The sequence below is a fragment of the Caenorhabditis remanei genome, chromosome IV, assembly GCF_010183535.1.
Source record: "Caenorhabditis remanei strain PX506 chromosome IV, whole genome shotgun sequence".
In the NCBI taxonomy this organism is placed as follows: domain Eukaryota; kingdom Metazoa; phylum Nematoda; class Chromadorea; order Rhabditida; family Rhabditidae; genus Caenorhabditis; species Caenorhabditis remanei.
The window spans coordinates 11,535,974-11,558,853 of NC_071331.1; the positions used below are offsets into that span (position 1 = coordinate 11,535,974).

The 22,880-nt window shown below is 35.7% G+C and overlaps 3 protein-coding genes across 3 annotated transcripts; 1 reads left to right on the forward strand and 2 right to left on the reverse strand.

Annotated features, from left to right (window-relative positions):
- Positions 1–17,299: 17,299 nt before the first annotated feature.
- GCK72_013333 (uncharacterized protein) lies at positions 17,300–17,951 on the reverse strand (the record flags this gene model as incomplete). Its single annotated transcript, XM_003089111.2, has 2 exons — positions 17,300–17,724; positions 17,834–17,951. 2 exons carry the CDS (start codon positions 17,949–17,951, stop codon positions 17,300–17,302), a joined length of 543 nt encoding a protein of 180 aa, XP_003089159.2.
- A 995-nt stretch (positions 17,952–18,946) lies between these two features.
- GCK72_013334 (uncharacterized protein) lies at positions 18,947–20,343 on the forward strand (the record flags this gene model as incomplete). Its single annotated transcript, XM_003089110.2, has 6 exons — positions 18,947–19,162; positions 19,222–19,352; positions 19,400–19,859; positions 19,910–20,029; positions 20,076–20,150; positions 20,200–20,343. The coding sequence occupies 6 exons, from the start codon at positions 18,947–18,949 to the stop codon at positions 20,341–20,343; spliced, it is 1,146 nt and encodes a 381-aa protein (XP_003089158.2).
- A 191-nt stretch (positions 20,344–20,534) lies between these two features.
- On the reverse strand, positions 20,535–22,415 carry GCK72_013335 (uncharacterized protein; the record flags this gene model as incomplete). Its single annotated transcript, XM_053729801.1, has 4 exons — positions 20,535–20,755; positions 20,834–21,004; positions 21,843–22,199; positions 22,283–22,415. The coding sequence occupies 4 exons, from the start codon at positions 22,413–22,415 to the stop codon at positions 20,535–20,537; spliced, it is 882 nt and encodes a 293-aa protein (XP_053584573.1).
- Between the last annotated feature and the right edge of the window lie 465 nt (positions 22,416–22,880).

Genomic DNA, 22,880 nt, shown 5'->3' on the forward strand with positions numbered 1-22,880 from the left:
GGCTCTGGAAAATTTCTAATTTTTAACAACAACAATGAAAACAACATGAATATATGGAAGGAAGTGGTCAAAGTAGACTCTCAGAAACAGGAAAAAAATCTGAAAAAAGTGAGAAAAGACGAAAGTTTGCAAGTTGGTTTCTGTGCCAAAATCGACATGTAAAACATGAAATTTTTGACAGTGAAGAACAAGAAAAAGAGAGAAAAGTGATTATGCCGTTGGAGTGAGAAGAGGACACAACTCTCTCTTATCAGTACGGACGGTCTTTTCGGCGCCTGGCATACAACTGTCCGGCTCCGAAATTTTTTGTGTTTGAAGAAAAAAAGAATAAGAAGGGTGAGAATTGAGTGGCGGGAGAAGAAGAAGAGGCTGTGAGTACAAGTGTTCTGGTGGATTCCACGTGAAACATAGAAACACGTGGAAAAGTTTGAACAGTGGCAAAACGGGGAAGAAGAAATGGAAAAAGGAGAGAGACGGAAGAACGGAAAAGAGTTAGAGACGGAGAGAACGAGGTGCATGAAAAATGCTTGACACTGTTTGCTCTTTGTGCTCTATTCACCAGAGACAGTTGAAAAGCGAGAATAAAAAAAACGTCTTGTAAAAGAACAGTAGTAGCCTATAGTCAGTTTGAGGAAAGAAGTGAGAGGGGATGGGAGTTCAAGAATCAGAAAGGTGAGTTGATGGTTCCACAAAATTTGGCACACTACAAATATTTACTGATTCAAATTCAAATTGTTTAGTTACCTTTCAACTATCTTTTCATTATGTAGGAAGCTAGTAAAACTTTCAAACACATTTAGTTCATCAAAATAAATGAGCGAATTGTAGCAAAATAATATCATTTCTACTAACTGGCAATTCATATCCCAATCAGCTACATGGTCAATTCGGAATAGAAAGTTTATCAGAATGGAATTCATAAAAATTAACCATAGGTAGTGGAACGACGAGAACGAATTTAAAAAATAACTGCGGTTTCACAATTATTACAGAAGACTATAGAAATATATATCATTTGATATTGAGCAGGGTTTGTCGAAATAAAAAAACAAAATCTTGTTGTGTGAAAAATTAGCGTCTCACTCTCATTTTAAGGTAAAATATGCAATGCAGCATGACTTCAATTGATGACCATAAAAAGTTACGGTAATTAGAGCGTGGTTCTATCATTTGCTCACAAGAGAACTACTTTTAGAAAATGTTTGAGAATTTGCTGAAAATTGGTTCATAGGTAGCTTCGACCATTTCGGAGCAGGAAAGGGGACACAATTTTGTGATCATCGTATTCAGAATGGTCTAAGCAACCTATGAACCAATATTCAGCAAATTCTCAAACATTTTCTAAAAGTAGTTCCCTTGTCAGTGCCAAACTTGACAGAATGACAACCAACACTGAATCGAAATTGGTAGTACTGTATTCGTAAGCTAAATTTACTGCTTCATTTGGTTACTGAACTTAGCCCTGATATTTAAGAGGCGTTGTCTGTAAGATGAGGATTCCTCTTGGCACAGTTGCAAAAAGTTGTTTCAATCCGAACTCTTTTCACAGCATATGTACCCCTATGGTAGTGATTTACAAAAAATATGTCACCAGTCCTCTATGACGTCATCATAGGAAAATATGACCAATAATTGACTTTTCACCCAAAAATTCATAAAAATTTCAATTTTTCAAATAACTTTAGGAAACTTTGGCAACATGTTAGGAGTGATTTTGACTACCTCTACACAAATTTTCAGCCCCTCAGACACCCCAGAAACCGTTCAAGTTAATTCCATTTTCATGTTTTTCCAACTTTTCTCGAAAAATCCCTCTAGAAGTACTCAAATTTCAAATCGTATTCGTATTCTCCGCAAAAAGTTTTATTAGGTCCAGTAAAAATCATCAAAAAACCATTGCACCATTTTGAGATTTTTTGATTTTTTCAAAAATCACATAAGGGTCCCCCCTTATGAAAAAAAAATTTTCACGAAAAATTCAAAGAAAAAATTTGTTCCGAAAATAATCAGAATATTGAGAAAAGACTTAGAATAAACCAATTCCAAGATTATACATCTCAGAAATTGGTTTGAACCGATTTCGTTTTTTTCTTCATCGAAATTTTTTCCCATTTTTTGACGTTTTCATCAATATTTTGTACTGAAGTACACAAATTTCAAGTAATGTACTTGATACTCGCTAAATTTAACAAATAATCAAAATAAGACAAATGAAAAACCATTGGACCATTTTGAGATATTTTCATTTATTTCGAAAATCACATAAGGGTCCCCCCCATGGAACAAAATTTTTATCGAAAAAATATTTAAACATTATTTTGATTTAAAAACGTTCAAAACTCTTTTACTAAACGTCTTGTAATATTGCATCAATGTTCTGAACGTTTTTGAATCAAAATAATGTTTAAATAATTTTTCGATAAAAATTTTGTTCCATGGGGGGGACCCTTATGTGATTTTCGAAATAAATAAAAATATCTCAAAATGGTCCAATGGTTTTTCATTTGTCTTATTTTGATTATTTGTTAAATTTAGCGAGTATCAAGTACATTACTTGAAATTTGTGTACTTCAGTACAAAATATTGATGAAAACGTCAAAAAATGGGAAAAAATTTCGATGAAGAAAAAAACGAAATCGGTTCAAACCAATTTCTGAGATGTATAATCTTGGAATTGGTTTATTCTAAGTCTTTTCTCAATATTCTGATTATTTTCGGAACAAATTTTTTCTTTGAATTTTTCGTGAAAATTTTTTTTTCATAAGGGGGGACCCTTATGTGATTTTTGAAAAAACCAAAAAATCTCAAAATGGTGCAATGGTTTTTTGATGATTTTAATTGGACCTAATAGAACTTTTTGCGGAGAATACGAATACGATTTGAAATTTGAGTACTTCTAGAGGGATTTTTCGAGAAAAGTTGGAAAAACATGAAAATGGAATTAACTTGAATGGTGTCTGGGGTGTCTGAGGGGCTGAAAATTTGTGTAGAGGTAGTCAAAATCACTCCTAACATGTTGCCAAAGTTTCCTAAAGTTATTTGAAAAATTGAAATTTTTATGAATTTTTGGGTGAAAAGTCGATTATTGGGCATATTTTCCTATGATGACGTCATAGAGGACTGGTGACATATTTTTTGTAAATCACTACCATAGGGGTACATATGCTGTAAAAAGAGTTCGGATTGAAACAACTTTTTGCAACTGTGCCAAGGCCCAACACAAACATTCTCACTCTTACAGATAGTGCCTCTTAATTAATTGATATACGTGATGTATGTATTGAAATACTCGCATCAACTTTTTACATCCACTGTTCCAAAACTATCATATTAGGTTCTACGAATAAGGTTTTAATCGTTACGAGCCTTATTATCTAAAGTAACTTAAAAATAACTCAACCTGGCCCATTCTGAACCTATCAATATCACCAGTACCCCACCATTCAATAAACCGGCTCCGCGACAATTCGCAACTGCGACATTCCGCAACTCACGTAGGTTTCGCAACCGCGACACTTCGCAACAGCGACATTTCGCAACTAGTCATTTCGCAACTGCGACGTTTCGCAACTACGACATTTCGCAACTACGACGTTTCGCAACCACTGGGCATTTGCATATTTGGGTCAGCTAAAAATTTTGAGTGTACCAAAGTGCTTGGGAGCATATTTGAAAATAATTGAATAGAAGAAAAAGTTATCTGACCCACTTTTAAACAAAACTAGGTTAAACTATTGCTAGTTTAATGGTTGCGAAACGTCGTGGTTGCGAAATGTCCTAGTTGCGAAACGTCGCAGTTGCGAAATGACTAGTTGCGAAATGTCGCAGTTGCGAAGTGTCGCAGTTGCGAAACCTACGTTAGTTGCGGAATGTCGCAGTTGCGAAATGTCGCAGTTGTGAATTGTCGCGGAGCCAATAAACCAGTTCACTCTCCTCCAGTTCAAAAAATTTCTCCTTTTCTCTCTGAAATAATCTCCTCATAAAAATGTACATTCGAGATCGGAAACAGGGTAACAAAAACCGAAAAGAGATAGAGTGACAGAGAGAGAAAAGTAAAAAGATTTGGGTGAAAATATGTGAAATGAAAATGTGAAAAAGAGAGTGAGAGAGGAGTAGAATACAACTATAATACAAACGAACAATAATGAGAAACATATGAAATTTTCACTGGTTTTATGTATTTGTGTGCAAAGAGACGAGTAAAAAGGGATGAGAGGAGTAGGGGGGAATGGGGGGACAGTACGTACATAACTTGTGGGTGATAAATAGTGATAAGAGGGTGTGAGTGATGAGAGGAAAAGAGAGAGAAAAGAAACAAAATGGTGATTGGAGTAGAGAGAGAAGACTCTTCACTTGTTTCGCACCCCTTTGGCATTTTGAAACATTTGTGCAAATAGATAGAAGAAAATTACAGATAGAGTGGGCATGGGTTTGAGTTCGAAGTACTGATGGAAATCAGATTCTCGACGTTCTTCTCCTAGTGAATCGTAGAGAATTCAACACAAAAAACCTTTTTTGGAAACAGTGAAACCTCCTAGCTCCGGTAACCAAAATGAGAGTCTGAGATTTTACAAAGAGGAAACTTTTTCAAAAATTTTGATCACTTCCCATCATCATGCTTGTGAACATATCATCCCTCCCAGGTCAACTCAACTCAAATAGCCAAAAACGAAATCAAATTTCCAGCTTCAAATCGGGTTTAAGTTCTATGAGAAACAGTGAACAGGAAAAAATCCAATTCGTATTGTGATAAGTTAACCGGAAGATCATGGGACATTTCAGAAGAATTGAAGAGTTGAAAATGAATACCAATGATTAAGACTGCTTTTTGAGACTACCATGAAACGGAGAAAACACAGCAAACACCAATACTTGGTGTTTTTTTTTAGATTGTCAGTTCAAGCTCAGACAAAAGAAAAAAGTATGAGCTATGATGATAAAAGCATCAGATGATAGAAACCCACAGAAAATCATCCCAGCTGAGAAAATAGAAGGCAGCTGCATCTCACGCAATAAATTTATAATTTCAAGAGGGATTTGATATTATTTTGAAACTGTTCATAAGTACAACACTGTGGGAGTGTAGAACTCTTAATGAAAGTTGTCACAGTCTTTGAAAAATCATGATTCTGTTAGAGCGATTATAAACAATTTTTCAAGATTCTGAAATCGAGTAAAAGTGTGTGTCTGAAATTAGCGATATAAAAAGTAGCAGTACAATATTGTTCTACTGATGATACATGAGATTTGTGTTATTGATGAAACAGGAATTGTTGAATATCATTGAAAGGCGAAAATAATGGTTTTTCTAGTAATTCAAATGAGATGTCGGTTTCAAACTACTACCAAGATTAATCAAGAAATTGCCACTGTACTGTACAGTTAGATTGCACTCCGAAATGCAAAATATTGAAAAATATGTGTTGTTTTTAAAAAACAGCTAGTTTTTAGATTTGAAGAAGAGCATTTCCAATAGGACGAACGTTCTAATTGAAGATTTATAGCGTCTCCTTATTAAGTAGAAGATTTGAAACATTAAAAAACCGAAAAACTTCTAAAAATCCATATTAGCATACAGTTCCAAACAGTGAAATGACCAACAACAGTTGTTTGTTGTGATCATGTTCATACTCTGTGTCTGTTTGAATGTAAATCCATTCAAGTAGAATAAGAAGTAGATATGGAAAAGAAGAGAACGAAAGAAAGAACAAATTGGTACTATTCGTCTCTCTCTCTCAATACTTTTTGCTTCTTTCGACAGGAAGGACAACAATTCTGAGGGAAAGAAAGTGAAAAGTGTGGAAAAGAAGAAGAAAAAGCCAGGCGGATGGTTGGAAAAAACGATTGGAAAATGAGGGGAAAGGGTAATTTAAGAACTGTTTTGGGTATTGAGGCAGGAATAATTGGTGGGAGGACAGGAGGTAAAGAGGAGTTTTAAAGTTCATTGACTTTCAGAAAACGATTGAAGAAACTAATGGAAACTTGTAAAAGATGGAAAAACCACGTAACAATTTTCAAAGTTCTTGTTATTAAAGGTTTCAGGAGTGACATTTGAATATGAACTAACTGTTTTATTTAATTAGTGATGGGTTTCTTGTTCTAAAAACTGATTTTCCTATTTATAACAGCTAGGTATTTTTAAACTCCAATCATCCGATCGAGGAAAATGACTTGAAACTTAATATTAGACCTGGACATAAGCTACTGGCCATACCAATCTCCATTCACATTCATATTTTTTCAGTTGTCCCAATTCCTTCAGAAAAACACTTGCTAGTTAGGTGATGTGCCGCACTATTAGATTACTTTACTTACTGTTCCCTCAACGTCTTATCTATTTTTGCGTTATTCTAATTGGAATCCTTCGTCATAATGGAGTGGTTCTAGTCTCAACATCCAATGAAATTTTATCAGGAATTCAGCCGCTTTTTCTACGGAATATTATTCTGTTTCAAAAAACGAGTTTAAGGGTTCCGTATTATCCCAAGCGATATTCCGTGTGGATTATTAGGACTTACTCTCATGAACCAAATTTATATTTTCCAAACGACAAGATACTGTTTCAATTAGGTCATAAACTTTTCTTACTGAATCAGACTATGATAAGACTTTACCAAAAGGTTCACTTATACAATAATTGCCTAAACTAAAAAAAGGAACTAACTTCAAATCATTTTTAAAAACAGATAAAACTACAAAGTTGCTCTCTTTCCAAAACACATTACAGTTATACAACTGAGAAGTGATGTCAAGTGATTGATAAAACAGAATCAGACTGCAATAATCACTGATAACTGACTAAATTTGCACGTTGCCATTGTGTAAAATTGATGAATCATTTGGTAATTGGAGACAAAATCAGGGAGATAGAAATGTACAGAATACGTTCATCAAACTTTGAAAACAACCTACCGCTACTTGAAGTCATGCTGAAACAGAAGAGAGCCACTGCAATCCTAAAGTTTTTTAAACGCTTTTTCAAAATCTTCCGTTTCGGAATCTTCTAAAAAAGATCTCAAAGTTCAGTTTTTCATTAGTCTTAGAGAAAGATAAAAAATATAAATTCTTAGACACCACAAAATGGAAAACAACTTAACTCACATCAGAGAGCTCTGGAAGTTATATGGAAGACATACATATTAAGATTGTAACAAAAGTGTACACCGACAACCATCTTAACACCCGCATGAAAAAGTGAAAACATTCCAAATGAAACTTAACAATGAGACAGTGTTACAGAAAGAACGCCGACAAGGGAATGAGCCGAAGAAGGAGGGATGAGTAATGGAAGAATAGATGAATCATCCAACTCTTTTTCTTATTATTTGTTGACGTGTTGTGAGAAGAAAATGGGAAAGTTTGGAGCTTTTGGAGAGACCATCCGTGGGAAAAGTGTATCATAAGGTGATAGGTAAGCAGAGTGGAAACTGGACAGTCAATAGGAAGGTAGACAATGAGTCAGTGTGGAATGATAGGAATTTCAAAGAGTATTATGCAAATGAGTGACAGAGGGGACTGGTTCACTGCAAAACTGTTTCACTAGCGTCCTAAAACGTTGCTGAAGATACATTAGCGATGAGCAGCGAAAGAAAGAAAAAAAAACAAATCCTGGTGACCAACCGGCTCAATTGTGGAGCCTTGTGCAAACTTTATTCATTTTAGAATCGCACATTTCCGTGACTTGAAGTTATGATCTAATATTGTTTACAAATATACCAATTTCCAAATCAAAATGTCAGTTTCACAAATCTCTCAAAATGGAAGTAATAATAGTAGATTCGATTATAATCCGTTTTCAAATTTACCACCTCCTATTATTACCAAATAGAAACATATTAATTACAATAAAATGTGATATTCATCTTTTGGAGATATATAATCTTTTAACACTGCTGCCAAAACTAAAGCTCAAGTGAGTAGTGAATATTTATTCAGAGTGATAGCAGTTTGACTTTAACTTTGAAACGTAGATATGTATTATGAAACGGAGTGACAACGACAGTTTGTTGGTAGGGTTGACATTAAATAAAACGGACTATCTAAAAACTAAAAGGCTACAGTCTCCCATGCAGAAAGTACTTTTATGAAACAGTAACCAGGTATGAAGTGTATTTTTTGAATATCAGCTTACTTGAGATTATATACTGAGTTTGATCATCTCCGCTATGAAATGTTTGTGCGATCGAATTGAACCCAGCGTATTTGAAAACAGTTTGAAACAAAAAAGTAGTAAAGAAAAGACAAGAAATTGAAAAAAAATTTTGAAGCACTTGACTGGAACCAACTTCTATAAATTATTTAAATCTGTGGAACGGGAATTTTAAAAAGTTTCAACATGGATTGGTCAGCCCCTCCATGAGTAAAAAAAAAAGTTAGGTGAATATCGTAATTTATCTAGGAATATATTAAAAGTTGAGCGACCGATTCGCATCAATTATGAGCTGACGATGACAGTGATGTGAACTTCTTGAAACAGTGGAAGTGTTCATTGAAAGCGGTTAACTTCGAATTGAAAAGAATTAAAATTTGAATTTGCCGCCAATGTCTAGTGGAGCGCATACGATTTCACTATTCACCCCTAGACCCTGTGTGCAATAGAAGCTATCTACTCATCTCTCTGACAAATCTGGCGTTGTTTGAAAACATGATAACTGAAGTGAAACAAAAAAACAACTAATAAGGAAATACATATTGCCACGTCATCACAATCTTCTTCTCCTCCAAACTAGGCAATGAATAAAGAAAAAGACGACGGCACGCACGAAAACAAGCATACAAACACTATCAGTTATACGTCTAGATAAACACACACAAACTATGTTCGAAAATTATTTCGAAAAAAAGTGTATGAAAGGAAAAAGGATAGGTACGAAAAAGATATGAAAAAGCAAAGGGAATTCAAAATGCGGTCAATTGGTTTTTTTTTTGCTGCAATCATTCGGTTGCATTCTTTTCTTTCGACAAAAACGAATACATTCTTCAAAAAAATTCGCGGAAAAGGGAGATAAAAATGATAAAGATGGATGTTATATCATTTATGCCCTATCAGGTTTTTTGCCCATCGAACCTTTTTTCGAGGACGACAAATAGGATTCGGAAGTGACAGAGAGAAGGGGAGAAATTAAACCGATTTGAGATTTACATCGATAAAAAACCAGGTTTCTCTCTCTGAAAATGAAAATGAAATGGTGGAAGACACGTACGGTTGAGTGCACAATATACGGGGGTGAAGATGAAAATGAATTTGCATAAATTTGAGAGAAAAGAAGGAGAAGGAGAAGAAAGAAGAAGAACGGAAGAGATGATGGGCAAAACGAGATAGGGATGTGCAAATATTGTAAAGTTCCGTTTTAGGACACCTGGTTTTATTACTTTGGTTGAGGTGTGGCACATGGTCAGAAGCATTCGAAAACACAGGTAGAAAAGTTGGGACGGCAAGAATATAGTCCAAGGGAAAGACTTAAAAAAGATGAACAAGATTTCAGAAAATTATAACCATTCTTGCAAACCGGAACGGGCCGACCCGGGCCGGCTCGTAACTCGCTTCAAACACAATGTTATGAGCTGAAAAATATACCAAAATGTAGATCTCGACGAGCTCTATGTCCGTGACCTACTACGGGCCGGATGGGTATTCGTTAATGTGCCGCGGGCCGGGAAAAAGTGCCAAAAAACGCGAAAACGGCCAAAAAAGCCATTCTAGCCCGGCCCGCGGCACATTAACGAAGAGAAAAACAATTATTTGAGTATTTCAGATTATCAAGTAGTCCACACCAGTTCAGCTTGCTTCGCCGTTGTTGTGATGTTTCAAGGCACAGGAGTATAATGTGCATAATACCATGGATACTATGGATACTAGCTGACAGCCCTTTTTATGGGCAACAAGAGGAAATAAATACATTGCAAGAGAAGCACAAGAACAGTGCACTTCTTGAAAAATCTACTTTGTGAAACGGAAAAAGGACACTGTAAATGAGTATTCACAACGGAAATGGCAATATCAGAACGTAGAGGATGGCATGATTTAGGCGTCTTGAAACAGAAAGTCAACAGCATTCTAAAAAATAGTGGTATCTCTTATTTATCCGATCATTCAATTTTTAGAAAAAACGAATCATTTGAAGTTACGAATATTTCTTAACTCAGTTCAGCAAAATTTTATTTTTCTAGCTATCATCTCAACTGAATACAGTAAGAAACACTTCGTATACTGGTGGAATTCCTACTCCTTGCAAAATTTCAGTAACTATAAAACAACAAAAACTTTACATAAAAACTTTCGGTAACAGAAAAATTTGATTGACTGGAAAACTACACACTGTCAGAATATTGAAGTACCGTTTCAAATTTTCTGAATTTGGAAAGAGGGGAAATAACAATGCTACATTCGCTGTAGGTTTCAGGTTTCCCAAAAATGTAGAAATTTATATTTCCATGATTCGCACCCTAACTTTACAACAGATTAGAACACTTTCCTCTCTTCTGATAAACATAACATTTTTAATCAAACTGTGACACTTATCAGAATGTCATATCATTATAATCATTTCATGCCATTCCTCTCTTTTTTTCTCCAAAAAGAACTTTTTATCATCTTTTTGCCATCGAATGCAACTCGTTTCATTTTCAACCAGAATTCGATCCGAAAGAGAAAGTGAGGTGACGGAGGAGGAATTGATAAACGATTGTGTGATGTAATCAGACGAGACGAGTGAAGAAAAAGAAGGGATTAAGCGAACATTGATAACGAATTGATAATCGGAGGAGAGAAAAGGAAACATATGAATTGCCTCGCTGTCATTAATTATACTGTTTTGATAATTTCATATAATTAAAGTAAGAGTCACAAAAAAGTAATAATGTAAACAAATATAGAACAATTTTTACAAAAAGACCTTCAATTCATAACTAAGGACAGGGGAACTCTACGATATCAAACTATTAATTTCTTAAAAACAGAGCTCATTTTACAGTGTCTCGAAACAGTAAAACAAAGTGGAGATGCTGTAAAACCTGAGTGGGTTCGGGGTAATTAGGCTCTCTGATTATAACAAAAATAAAATTTCGAAACATCTGACTGAGAAGGCTGAAGATCTGACTATGAGAAGAGTGAGCTCGGAGCATCTAGAGGTGCCGTTCTATTAGAGGGGCGGTCTTCTATGTAATAAAAGCATACTTACAACGGGCCGGGCCGGGCCGTGACGAGAATTTCCAAAAATGTCGAATTTTTTACTATACTTCAGAATTCAATCAAAAGATAGTTATGCGTCAAAAAATAGAAATTTTTAATGTAAAATTTCAAAAATGCCCGGCCCGTGAATTTGCAAGTATGAATAAAAGAGTCCTTCCATAACAGCATAACAGTGTTATAAATGCATCGGTTAAAAAAAAACAAAACTCGAGTCTAACGAAAAGAAACAGATAAAAAATGGATTCTGGTAGGGTGCGGTTGTAAGAATATTATCACAGTACGTTTGTCACATTTGTACTTTAAAAAACAGAAAAGAACACGCTTCAAGTTGCAGATAAATTATTTCACTGTTTCTGAAACTCTAAAAGTTGACAGTAAATCTATATTTTCAATAATCTCCACACAAACACAAATCCAAAAGTTTTATCTAAATTGTTTTCTATTCGAACAAGTGAAATTTCAAAAACTGAAGAAACAGAGTAAATTCTCAAAACAGTTCACAAATAAAATCCAAAAAGTAAAATGTTGAAAGTTGTACAACAGTTTCCAAACCATAGTCGTTTCCCTGCCTCTTTTGAATGCAAATTCGAGTGCATTGAATTCAGAATTTATAATATTCACTTGTATGGGAAGGTGAGAAAACAGTTTGAACATTATCAATAGAGCGAACATTCCAAAGCTTAAAACCTTGATACCAAAAAGTAATCAAAACGGAGGGAAAAAATACATACTTGTCAACGGGCCGAAACGGGCCGACACGGGCCGGCTCGTAACTCGCTTCAAACTCAATATTATGATCTGAAAAATATACCAAAATGTAGATCTCGACGAGTTCTATGTCCGTGACCCACTACGGGCCGGATGGATATTCGTTAATGTGCCGCGGGCCGGGAAAAAGTGCCAAAAAACGCGAAAATGGTCAAAAAAGCCATTCTAGCCCGGCCCGCGGCATATTAACGAATAGACATCCGGCCCGTAGTAGGTCACGGGCATAGAACTCGTCGAGATCTACATTTTGGTATATTTTTCAGCTCATAACATTGTGTTTGAAGCGAGTTACGAGCCGGCCCGTGTCGGCCCGTTTCGGCCCGTTGACAAGTATGAAAAAATAGAAGAGGAAGATGTAATCGTGTATGTAAATATGTACAATGTTATCAATCGTTTTCCCTTTTTTGTTATCATCAATCACTCGACACGTCTATCATGTCTCCTTTTCATGACTAAATACAACAAGGTTTACATCACAAATTGTCATCAAGGCTTATTCTTTTTCAGATTTGGAGAATTATTGGTGTGGAACAAATGCACTAGAGAAGTCGATAGGTTACAATTTTAGGAAAGAATTTGAAACAGGTACCTTTTTTGGAAGATAATTTGATTCCAGAAATTTGAAAATTGCATTTAGTTGGAGTGTTCAATTATTATCTCAGCACAGTTCTTACAACTGTGCTCCACTGAAATAAGAATCTTTCAACGTTTGAAACTATTCATTGTAAGCTGGGAAAAATACGAATTCTGGCCCCTACTGTGATTTTCATTAAATGTGTGGTAAAAAAGATAAACTGAAACCGTATTTATCAGGAACTTCGAGAAAGTAGTAGTCTGAGAAGACGTGAGGAGACTTACTAACTGTTTACAGGTACCGTCTAGAATCCACTAAACTTCCAGCCAACTCATCTTCCGGAACCAACTTTTAAAAACTTTACATGTTTCAGTTCAAAAATGTATTTTTGCTCTATGTGAATTTTCCGATGCGTTGAAAATTTTCCGATGCGAAAAAAAATCAACTTGAAAATGACGGAATATGAAGACTCTTGGTTTATAACTTCACTATTACAGAGCCAATTTTCTCTGTTTCAGAGTGTTCCCAAATCCGGAAGCTCCAGCACCTAGCAATCCTTCAGTGGATGAATCCTCAAAATCAGAAAAAAAGAGAAAAATTAAAAACTCGAAAAAAGAGCGTAGAGTGTATTTTGATGATTGATTATGGGTCAAGTGGATTTGGCGGGGCGGTGACCAGAAAAGAACGAGGAGGAGGCAGAAACGAATTGATGAAGAAACAAAAATTTCTCACAAGAAATGGAAGAAAACGGCTCTGTTTGTGTTTTGGTAAACAATAAAATTAAGGGGAGAGAAGGAGAAAATGACTACACGGAATCAAGAAGAAGCATCGAGAGAGACAGAAAAAGGCGGGGTAATAACAATAATCACATTTGAAATGGACAGAATGGAACGGAAAAGAAAACACGCACACAAGTTTTATGGGCACCGGGGGAGGGATGAAAGAACGTTCGCATGGCTAATTGGCACTTCTTCTCAGTGTCTCTGTTTGATCACACCGAAACTATTCTGTCAAAGTGATGATATGGGCAGAGGAATTGGAAAAATAGAGAGATGGGTGCGCCCACATCGGCACCCATTTCAACACCAATATTTTATGGATTATGGGACATAGAGGAGCCGTTTCCCTACAATTTTTGGGGGAATAATATTGGATTCCAGGGAATGGGAGTTTGAAGAAAAAGCCTGAAAGAGTGAATGTAGAATAAACTATGCGACTTCCACAATACCATTGAACATCAATGATTTTACATGGAGTTATTTTTGGAAAAAGTGAAACCGAAAAAAATAAACAGAGAGATCATGAACTTTCTGAAAATTTTTGAAAATTTGAGAATACTTACAGTTTCAAAAAGAAAGGAAGATCGGAAATTGTAAAAGCAAAATATCGGAATGCAATCTAATGGATCCATTAACAAGGTAGCAAGAAATCGAAATACATTTTTTTGCTAGTGGTGAAATAGTTTTTTGCTTTCTTTGCTATTTTGTGAATAGGTCCATAAAAAACCAAATGAAAAACAAAACAACAAAACTTCGTGGAACAAATTCGATAATTAACGGGAAGAATGATGAATGGACATGTGCCAGATCCTTTTCAACAAGATTATTTAGCGGCTCGCGAGACTTTCATAGTTTCGGAAATACCTGCTTGAAAAGATCTGAACTGAATGGATCACGAATATTGTGTTAGAGTAAGATATACAATTTTTTCAAAACAGGTTGAAACAGTTGAATTTTTAAATATGTGTCATTCGCGGCAATAATTCTGAGCCCTGAAATCCTGAAAAATCCTCTCAAAAGGTTATGATGGGTGCGCCCAAATCGGCACCCTTTTCAACACCAATATTTTATGGAGTATGGGGTGAGCGGTTTTCCTATAGGTTTAGGTGAATTGAATTCGAGGGGAATGGAAGAGTAAAGAAAAAGTAGATATAAATTATGAGTTTTCCACCATACCATTGAACATTAATGATTTTACATAAAGTTATTTTTGAAAAAGGTGAAACCGAAATAAAAATAAACAGGAAGGTCTTGAACTTTTTGAAAATTTTCGGAAAATTCAAGACTTGAACTTTCTGAACATATTTGAAAATTCAAGAAAACTTACATTATCAGAAAGAAGGGAACATCAGATACCGAAAAAAAATTAACGGGGAGAATAATTAAACATGAATGTCATATCCAACATATCCAACAAAGAATGTTTAGCGGCTCGCGAGACTTTCAGAGTTTCGAAAATAGCTGCATGAAACATTTAATGGAAACCAAGTATTGAGTTAGAGTAAGATAAACAATTTTCGAAGAAATGTTGAAACTGTAGACGCACTCTCTGACTCGTTCGATCACCCATGTTCACCCGAAAAAAGTTGACCATCTCCGATTTGCCTATAATTTTGATCAATGATAGTATCAAGTGTTCTCAGCAAATTGGGGTACTTTTTGGCCGGGTCCGTCATCTGGGTACCTAGAAAAATAAAAAAATCGATATTTTTCGAAAATTTTTCCTGAAGTAGTTAGCTATGAAATCTCAACGGGAAATTAATGTAGACACTATTTTAAGCATTTTTTGTGTTTAGAACAAAATTCCAGCTCAACACCTTCATAGTGAAAATTTTGAAAATTCATGAAATTTTCGGGTTTTTTTCATGAAATCGTTTTTATCTCGACAGCGACACGAGAAGACAGCGTTTTTTATTTAATATTCGAAATCTACATAAAATTTGGTATCGGAAACATATTGTCCCTACTCGTAACTCGGGGACCAAAGAACGGTTTTTGAGGGAAGAATGAGAAAAACTTGGATTTTAATTTTCGAAGTCCTCCGGTAAATCATTTTTGATGTTCCAAAACAAAGGTTTTTTGAATTTTTTTATTCAGTCATGTCAGTTTACTTTATTCCAAACACGATTTTCGATCATACCACAAAAAATTTTTCGAAAAAATTGGATTTTTTGAATTTTTGAAATTTTTTCCTGAAATGAATCATTTGAACTGAAATATGAAGGATAACAATATAAAATTAAGATGATATGATTGAAACATAATTTAGGTTTATGAAAAAATTAATTTCCATCATCGGGTCATCTGCAACGTACAATTTCATGATGAAATTTAGAGAAATGTTCAACTACGGTAGTTGATGCATAGGAACTTTGTACTTGCAACGTTATTTGGAAAAGGACTGTGTTGAAAATGACAGAAAACATAAAAAAAACTGCAAAAATTGATTAATATAGCGAGAATTTAGAAAAAAAAATTGAAAAAAAGAGACTCATACATGTTCAATGGTCTGACCTTTTTTGGAAGTCAGAAAAGGTTTTTTTTCAATTTTTTTTCGAAAGTCTCGCTACATTAATCAATTTTTGCAGTTTTTTTTATGTTTTCTGTCATTTTCAACACAGTCCTTTGCCAAATAACGTTGCAAGTACAAAGATCCTATGCATCAACTACCCTAGTTAAACATTTCGCCAAATTTCACCCTGAAAGCGTAAGTTTCAGATGACCCGATGATGGAAATTAATTTTTTCATAAACCTAAATTATGTTTCAATCATATCCTCTTAATTTTATATTGTTATCCTTTATATTTCAGTTCAAATGATTCATTTCAGGAAAAAATTTCAAAAATTCAAAAAATCCAATTTTTTCGAAAAATTTTTTGTGGTATGATCGAAAATCGTGTTTGGAATAAAGTAAACTGACATGACTGAATAAAAAATTCAAAAAACCTTTGTTTTGGAACATCAAAAATGATTTACCGGAGGACTTCGAAAATTAAAATCCAAGTTTTTCTCATTCTTCCCTCAAAAACCGTTCTTTGGTCCCCGAGTTACGAGTAGGGACAATATGTTTCCGATACCAAATTTTATGTAGATTTCGAATATTAAATGAAAAACGCTTTCTTCTCGTGTCGCTGTCGAGATAAAAACGATTTCATGAAAAAAACCCGAAAATTTCATGAATTTTCAAAATTTTCACTATGAAGGTGTTGAGCTGGAATTTTGTTCTAAACACAAAAAATGCTTAAAATAGTGTCTACATTAATTTCCCGTTGAGATTTCATAGCTAACTACTTCAGGAAAAATTTTCGAAAAATATCGATTTTTTTATTTTTCTAGGTACCCAGATGACGGACCCGGCCAAAAAGTACCCCAATTTGCTGAGAACACTTGATACTATCTTTGATCAAAATTATAGGCAAATCGGAGATGGTCAACTTTTTTCGGGTGAACATGGTCTGTTGATCGATGCTCGATCGACACGGAGAGTGCGTCTGTAACACTTTTCAAATTCGCGGCAAAAGTCCGGAGCATTGATTTCATAAAGTTCTCCTTACTAAGAATTTCTGACGATTGAACTATTTATTTCTTAATGTCTTCTAAAAACCTGATATAATTTTGTGCTCATTTACCAAAATGTTCATGTGGTGAATTTATGATTCTCAAAACTTAAAAACCCTTACAAAAATGGGCTTTATGAATTTAAATTATTTTATGAATATGAGAATGAGATTATAGCTTTGCAAATACAAAGCATGGAAAAAACAAATGATCAATTTGTAAGTAACCATAAGACATACATAATTGCAACAAATATATTGGAAGATAGAAAACGTTTTTTGTTGAAACAGTGGATGAATAGAACATCATTAGTTTTTTGAAAGTTTTTAAATAATTATGAAAAAATTGAACAGAAAAGAAAAAAATGCACATGGCTTCTTTTTAGAAACAGGCGCTCAGTGTCACAGAAAAGGGAAAAAAATTGAAAATCAGACAGACAAGTTATTAAAAGTGAAAGAGAGTACTTCATCACTCAAATTTCTTGCACTCAACTTCTTCACTAATTTCTCTGTTCTGTTGAGAGAAGGGTTTGACTTCCGAGGTGCCGCCAAAATATTCTTCGAGGGGAAAGTTGCATTCTCATCATTGAATCTCACTCTCTTGCCGATTTTTGGCTTTTCAGTCAACTTGAATCCTAGCTCTTTCCCTTTCAGAACCATTCCAGAACACTTTTGAATTAGTCGTGTAGCTTGATTTTTTGAAATAGCTAAACTTCCAGTTCCAATTGATTTTCCGTTTTGGTTGCAATTAATTGATACATCTTTGATTTGAAATTCAGATAACTGCACACGAAGGCCACTGGAGGTGGTAGATGGAGCCAGATTGAAAAGAGTTACGGTGGCATCATGAGTATCTGAAAACAGGGGAATATCGACAATATCAACAAAAAAAATTGGCTGCTCCAATAATATGAAAATTAAGAAACAGTTTTCGATAGGACTCTAGATTAAAAATTGTCTTACCATTCTTTCCACTTTTTTTGATTTTTTGTTCCAAAGTCGTTTTTTTCCTTCTGACTCTTCTATCAGTTGCCTTCTTCTGAGTATTGAGTTTTTTGATTCTCTCGGAGAGTTGAGCCATTACAAGTGAGGTTTTCTGGAAAAAAGAAGTTTGAAAAAAAGGAATGCCAGAACGATAAAAATACGAATCAAGATCACCCAATTTGACATCTGTCAGGATTGATTCACACAAAGTTAAAAAAATCTAATCAGGTGAAATTGGAACAGAAAAAAATGGAAATTGGGATGAGAAAAATAGAGCACCACATTTCCCTCGGTCTAATCTTATCTTATCCTCAAAGCATGATTTTTACAACTGCGTATTTAGATTCAACGACCTCAGTATATGTAAATAAGATAGTGAGCTTTCTAGAACAAGTTTGTCCCATCAGAATCAAAAAATAAATGAGAAAGAAAAAGAGAAGAGAAAAATTATTCAACGGCCCAACTCTAATCTGTTCGAAAATTTACGATGATTCAATTCAGGCAATAAGAGCTGTTCATGAAATGAGTATTAAAAACCATCCGAAATAGAATAAAATTTGAATTCTATAAAAAGATTTCAGTGACACTGTGAGTATCGAAAACCTGGCTAACTGTTTATGGAAAATTTGTATTTTGTATTTCATGGTAAAAATGAGAAGATCGGGTTAGTGAGTATAATGCATTCAAAATATGGAAGTTCTGAAACAGAAAATCTGATGAATTTCAAGTTCAAGTACACTTATTAGGAATTGCTCAAAATCTTTATAGAACAAACTCATATAAAAAACACGACGATCGATAGCAATTTCCTCCGTGACCCCTTCCCACATCTCTTTTTCTCCATTATTGTTTTCAACGTGGCAACCACGTAAACCCTCATCCACTCCGTCCAGTCCCCCCGTCAGTTTGAAAATCAATCAATCAATAAATCTATTCCCACGATTTGATAACATCGCCTCGTTTCTTCTAAAGACTACCGTTTTTACTGATCCATTTTGAGTGAGCGGAGAGCAATGTGTTTCTCTAAAAAGTAAGTTTCTGAGAGGACACTAGCAAGAAGGTCAATTTGAAAACCTCTGCTGCCGCAATCTAATGGAGCGCGGTTGCCGACCTCCCGATAGAGCGCACTTCCAAATTTTCAGAGCAAAGAACTCATTTCGTGACCAAAAGAGCAAGCTTCCTGCTGCCAATGAAAGTTGCGAGAGTTCCAAAGAGACTTCTCGTCTGGAGAGCAAGAAACAAGCGGATCCAAAGGCTCCTCAGACTCCAGGTGGACAACCGAAAGTTAATCAAAAAGCGATGATTGTGGTGAGTTTCATTTATCTGATTTGATATTTACGCTGTACCTTATCGTTATTGAATTTCAGGTGAAACCATGGGTCCAACGCGCTTTGGATATGGGCGTGCCGGCGTTGGTTGAAGAGTTCCGTGCACTTGCCAAGTACACTCCGGAAGGAATGACAACCGAGGCATTTAATGCGAATAAAGACAAGAATAGGTAGGACATCTGGAAAAACATACAGTGAAACAGAAATACATTATCAGATACCAAGACGTCCCGTGTCAGGACAAGGGTCGTATCGTCATCAAGTTTCCCGGTCTCCAATCAGACTACATTCATGCCAACTACCTTGGTACTGCCAATAATCCGAAGAAGTTCATCTGTGCCCAGGGACCACTCGAAAACACTCAATACTCATTCTGGGCGATGGCGATTCAGGAGAAAGTGGAATGCATCATTATGCTGTGCAATTGTATCGAGATGGCAAAGATCAAATGTCATCAGTATTGGCCGTTGGAGAAAGATCAGAAGATCTCGTTCGGGGATGCTCCAAATCAAATTTTTGTCACGAAACTTGACGAAAAAAAGATGTCGCCAGAGGAGCAATGCATCAATGTGACAACTCTGAAAGTCGACTGTAATGAGGGATCCAGAACAATTCAGCACTTGCAATGGGAGAACTGGCCGGATCGTGGAGTTCCACAGACTAATCTGACTGCAATTGTAAATCATTATTTGCTTGTTTGAATTACTTTTCATATATCTATTTTCAGAATCTTCTCTCCGCCACCCGTGGAAACCAGAATCCGATTCTTGTCCACTGTTCCGCAGGAATCGGTCGTACTGGTACTATTGTGGCCATTGCTTATGTTCAAGACAAGATGATGGCTGGGGTAATCATCTGAACATTCACTCTGGAATCATAATTTATTATTTTAGGAAGACTGCATGGCGATGAACGAGTTGCTCAAAGAGTTGAGATCCCATCGTCCATGGTCGATTCAGAATGAATTCGTGAGTTGTCTTCTTTCTTTCCCCTACACTTAATCCTTTCCTTTTCCAGCAATACCTCTACCTTCATCGCGTCCTTCTGGCATATTTCCTTGAGCGTCATAAGGAAGCGTACGGCGAGTTGTTGGTTGGAGACAATGCTACCAAGTATCAAAAGTGGATTGAGGATTATGCGAAGGCAACGAATTCCAAGTGATAGAATAGTAGATATTCGGTTTTGAATAAAGAGAGCCTTGATTATTGCTGGCAATATTTAGTGAAAAGACAATAACCTAACAATCACCATCTGAAACAGTATTTTCTCAAACTGAACTTTAAGCAAAACTTGGATTATTTTTAACAGGTTTTATTAGAGAAAAATTACATTAGAAATTAATAAGAACAGAGTTAGATAGACAAATTGGTGAATGTAGAGGCAAGGATGTTTGGGTTCAAACTGTTGGAGTTCATCTTCAAGAATCCTCGCACCTTCTGGTGTTGTCTCAATGGATTTCTCTTCGCTGGTCCATTCTCATCTTGTTTGTCAGCGAACCGCACACGCTTCTCAATATTGGAAGCAGCAATCAACTTGAACTGAATATCAGATGAACCGATAACAACAGGATTGTCTGGAAAAATAAATTATTTTAGAAATGAATGAATGAAACAGCAAGTTTCGATTCTTCAAAACGAATTTTTCAACTAACCGATATCTGATGCACTCATCATGTTCCCAGGCTTTGATCTATCCGATCCAACAGATTTATCTTTCTGAGAACTCTTCTTCTGCTCCCAGTCCTGGTGATTGATTCTTTTAATCTTTTCAATGCGTTGGTTACAGGCGTCAACGATTGGAGCCATTTCAAGAGTTGGGTATTCTGAAATTATGGAAGAATTTGGTAACAGAGTGAAGATGTACACACGGAAATGGGAAGGTTAAGAAATAAAACATGAGAAAATGAAAAGACGGGGAGAGAGTGAGAAGACTGGCCTCACACGGAAAGGTGAGGACGAAGAGTTAATGATCTGAAATGACTGGGATGGGAATGATTGGAAAAAGACGGTGCAAACAGTTGCGTCCAATGAGCGTGTTCATGCTGTTGGGAAGACTGAAATATGCGATTGTAGGGATATGGGATTAAATTCTGTAATGGCTAGGGGCCACTGGAAAGGTACCCTTTAGAAGAACAGAATGGTGACCTCATTAGAATAGGAGTCAATAAAAATAGAATAAAATTGATGGGGCGTTGAAATGGGAAGATATGGAAGTGGAAGCTTTTCTTTGGACAAGTGAACTCGACATTACGGTTTCAACTAGAAACAATAAAAGGTTCGAACTAGATACAATAATAAATGTAGGCTCAATCCAAAAAGTCAACACCGAGATTCGCGAACTGAACCCTCTGTCTGGAACGGAAATGATTGAAAAGGAAAGCACAACCCGATCAGGACAAATTTTAGCACGGCACCACGTTTCTTACTCAACATTTCAAGATTCTCAAACACGACTTACTGCAGTTTCTTCTGTGTTAACACCACTGTCTCTCTAATAAATCTTCAGCCTTTTTGCATATCAAGGTGCAGAAAATAAACACAAAATAATCTAATGACCAAATTTATTCAGAACATGAAACAGTAATCACTTATATAAGGACGGAATTCAAATTGACAAGTTGCTAAAAGTTGAAAGAAGTGCATTATGATTTAAGTTATTACTGTCAATCTTCTTTAGAAATTCCTTCGCCTTCTCGTTCGCTTTCGGCTTTGTTGAGGTTCTCACTGACTCATTCTCCTCTGGTCCCTCAGAAAATCTCACTCGCTTTTCAATATTTGAAATAGCGATCAATCTGAACTTCATCTCTGTCGATCCTATCAGTTTTCCAGTAAACTGTTGGATCAGACTTATAGCTTCATTCTTTGGGAGTACAATAGTTCCGTTTCCAACATCTTTTCTATGATCATCAGAATTAACTAATACTGTTTTCAAGTTGAATTCCGAGAAGATTTCTTGAAGACAGTTGGTAGTCACTGTTGGACAAATATTGGAGAGTAGGATGCGAACGTCCGGATTACCTGGAATTACATAGAACTTTTTTAGATACAGACTGGCCTAATGAAACACTGAGAATCTATCCTACTAACATCCAAAAACTTACCAAGGGTTGTACTTCCAGGACTATCTGATCCCAAACGTCTTCCTTTCTGGGCTGTACTCTTCTGCTTCCAATCCTGGCTCAATCTTCGAGTTCTCTCGGTGAGTTGGGCACGGAAGTCAGGAGATGGAACCATTGTGTAGATGTGACTTCTAAAAATAACATTTGTGAGACTAGAAAACAAGCAAAAAATGAATAGCAGAAAATTTGAGGAAAAGATATGAAAATGCCGAGAAAAAGAGAAAAAATGATGCGTGTATCTGGGCTCACAAACAGTTCGACAAGAAAATTATTTCATGACTCCAATGGAATAACTCGATCTTGCTTACTATCGACTGGTCAGGATTCCATTTCAAGTACAAAAATCAATAAAAGGGTCATGTGAGATAAGTTATGGGCCCGAAAACTTCTTACATGAAATCGTTTTATGGGAAATAATGACATGTCATTGGTACATAAGGTTTTCCCAGAACGCTCAGGAATTATGTAGGTTTTCATCAAACGTTCCCCGTTGTCAAGGTGTGAGTGCATTCTACACAGTATTCTCAAAGATGAAAGGAGTACACTCGCCGTTGTCGGGATTAAATGTGACGATTGAGAA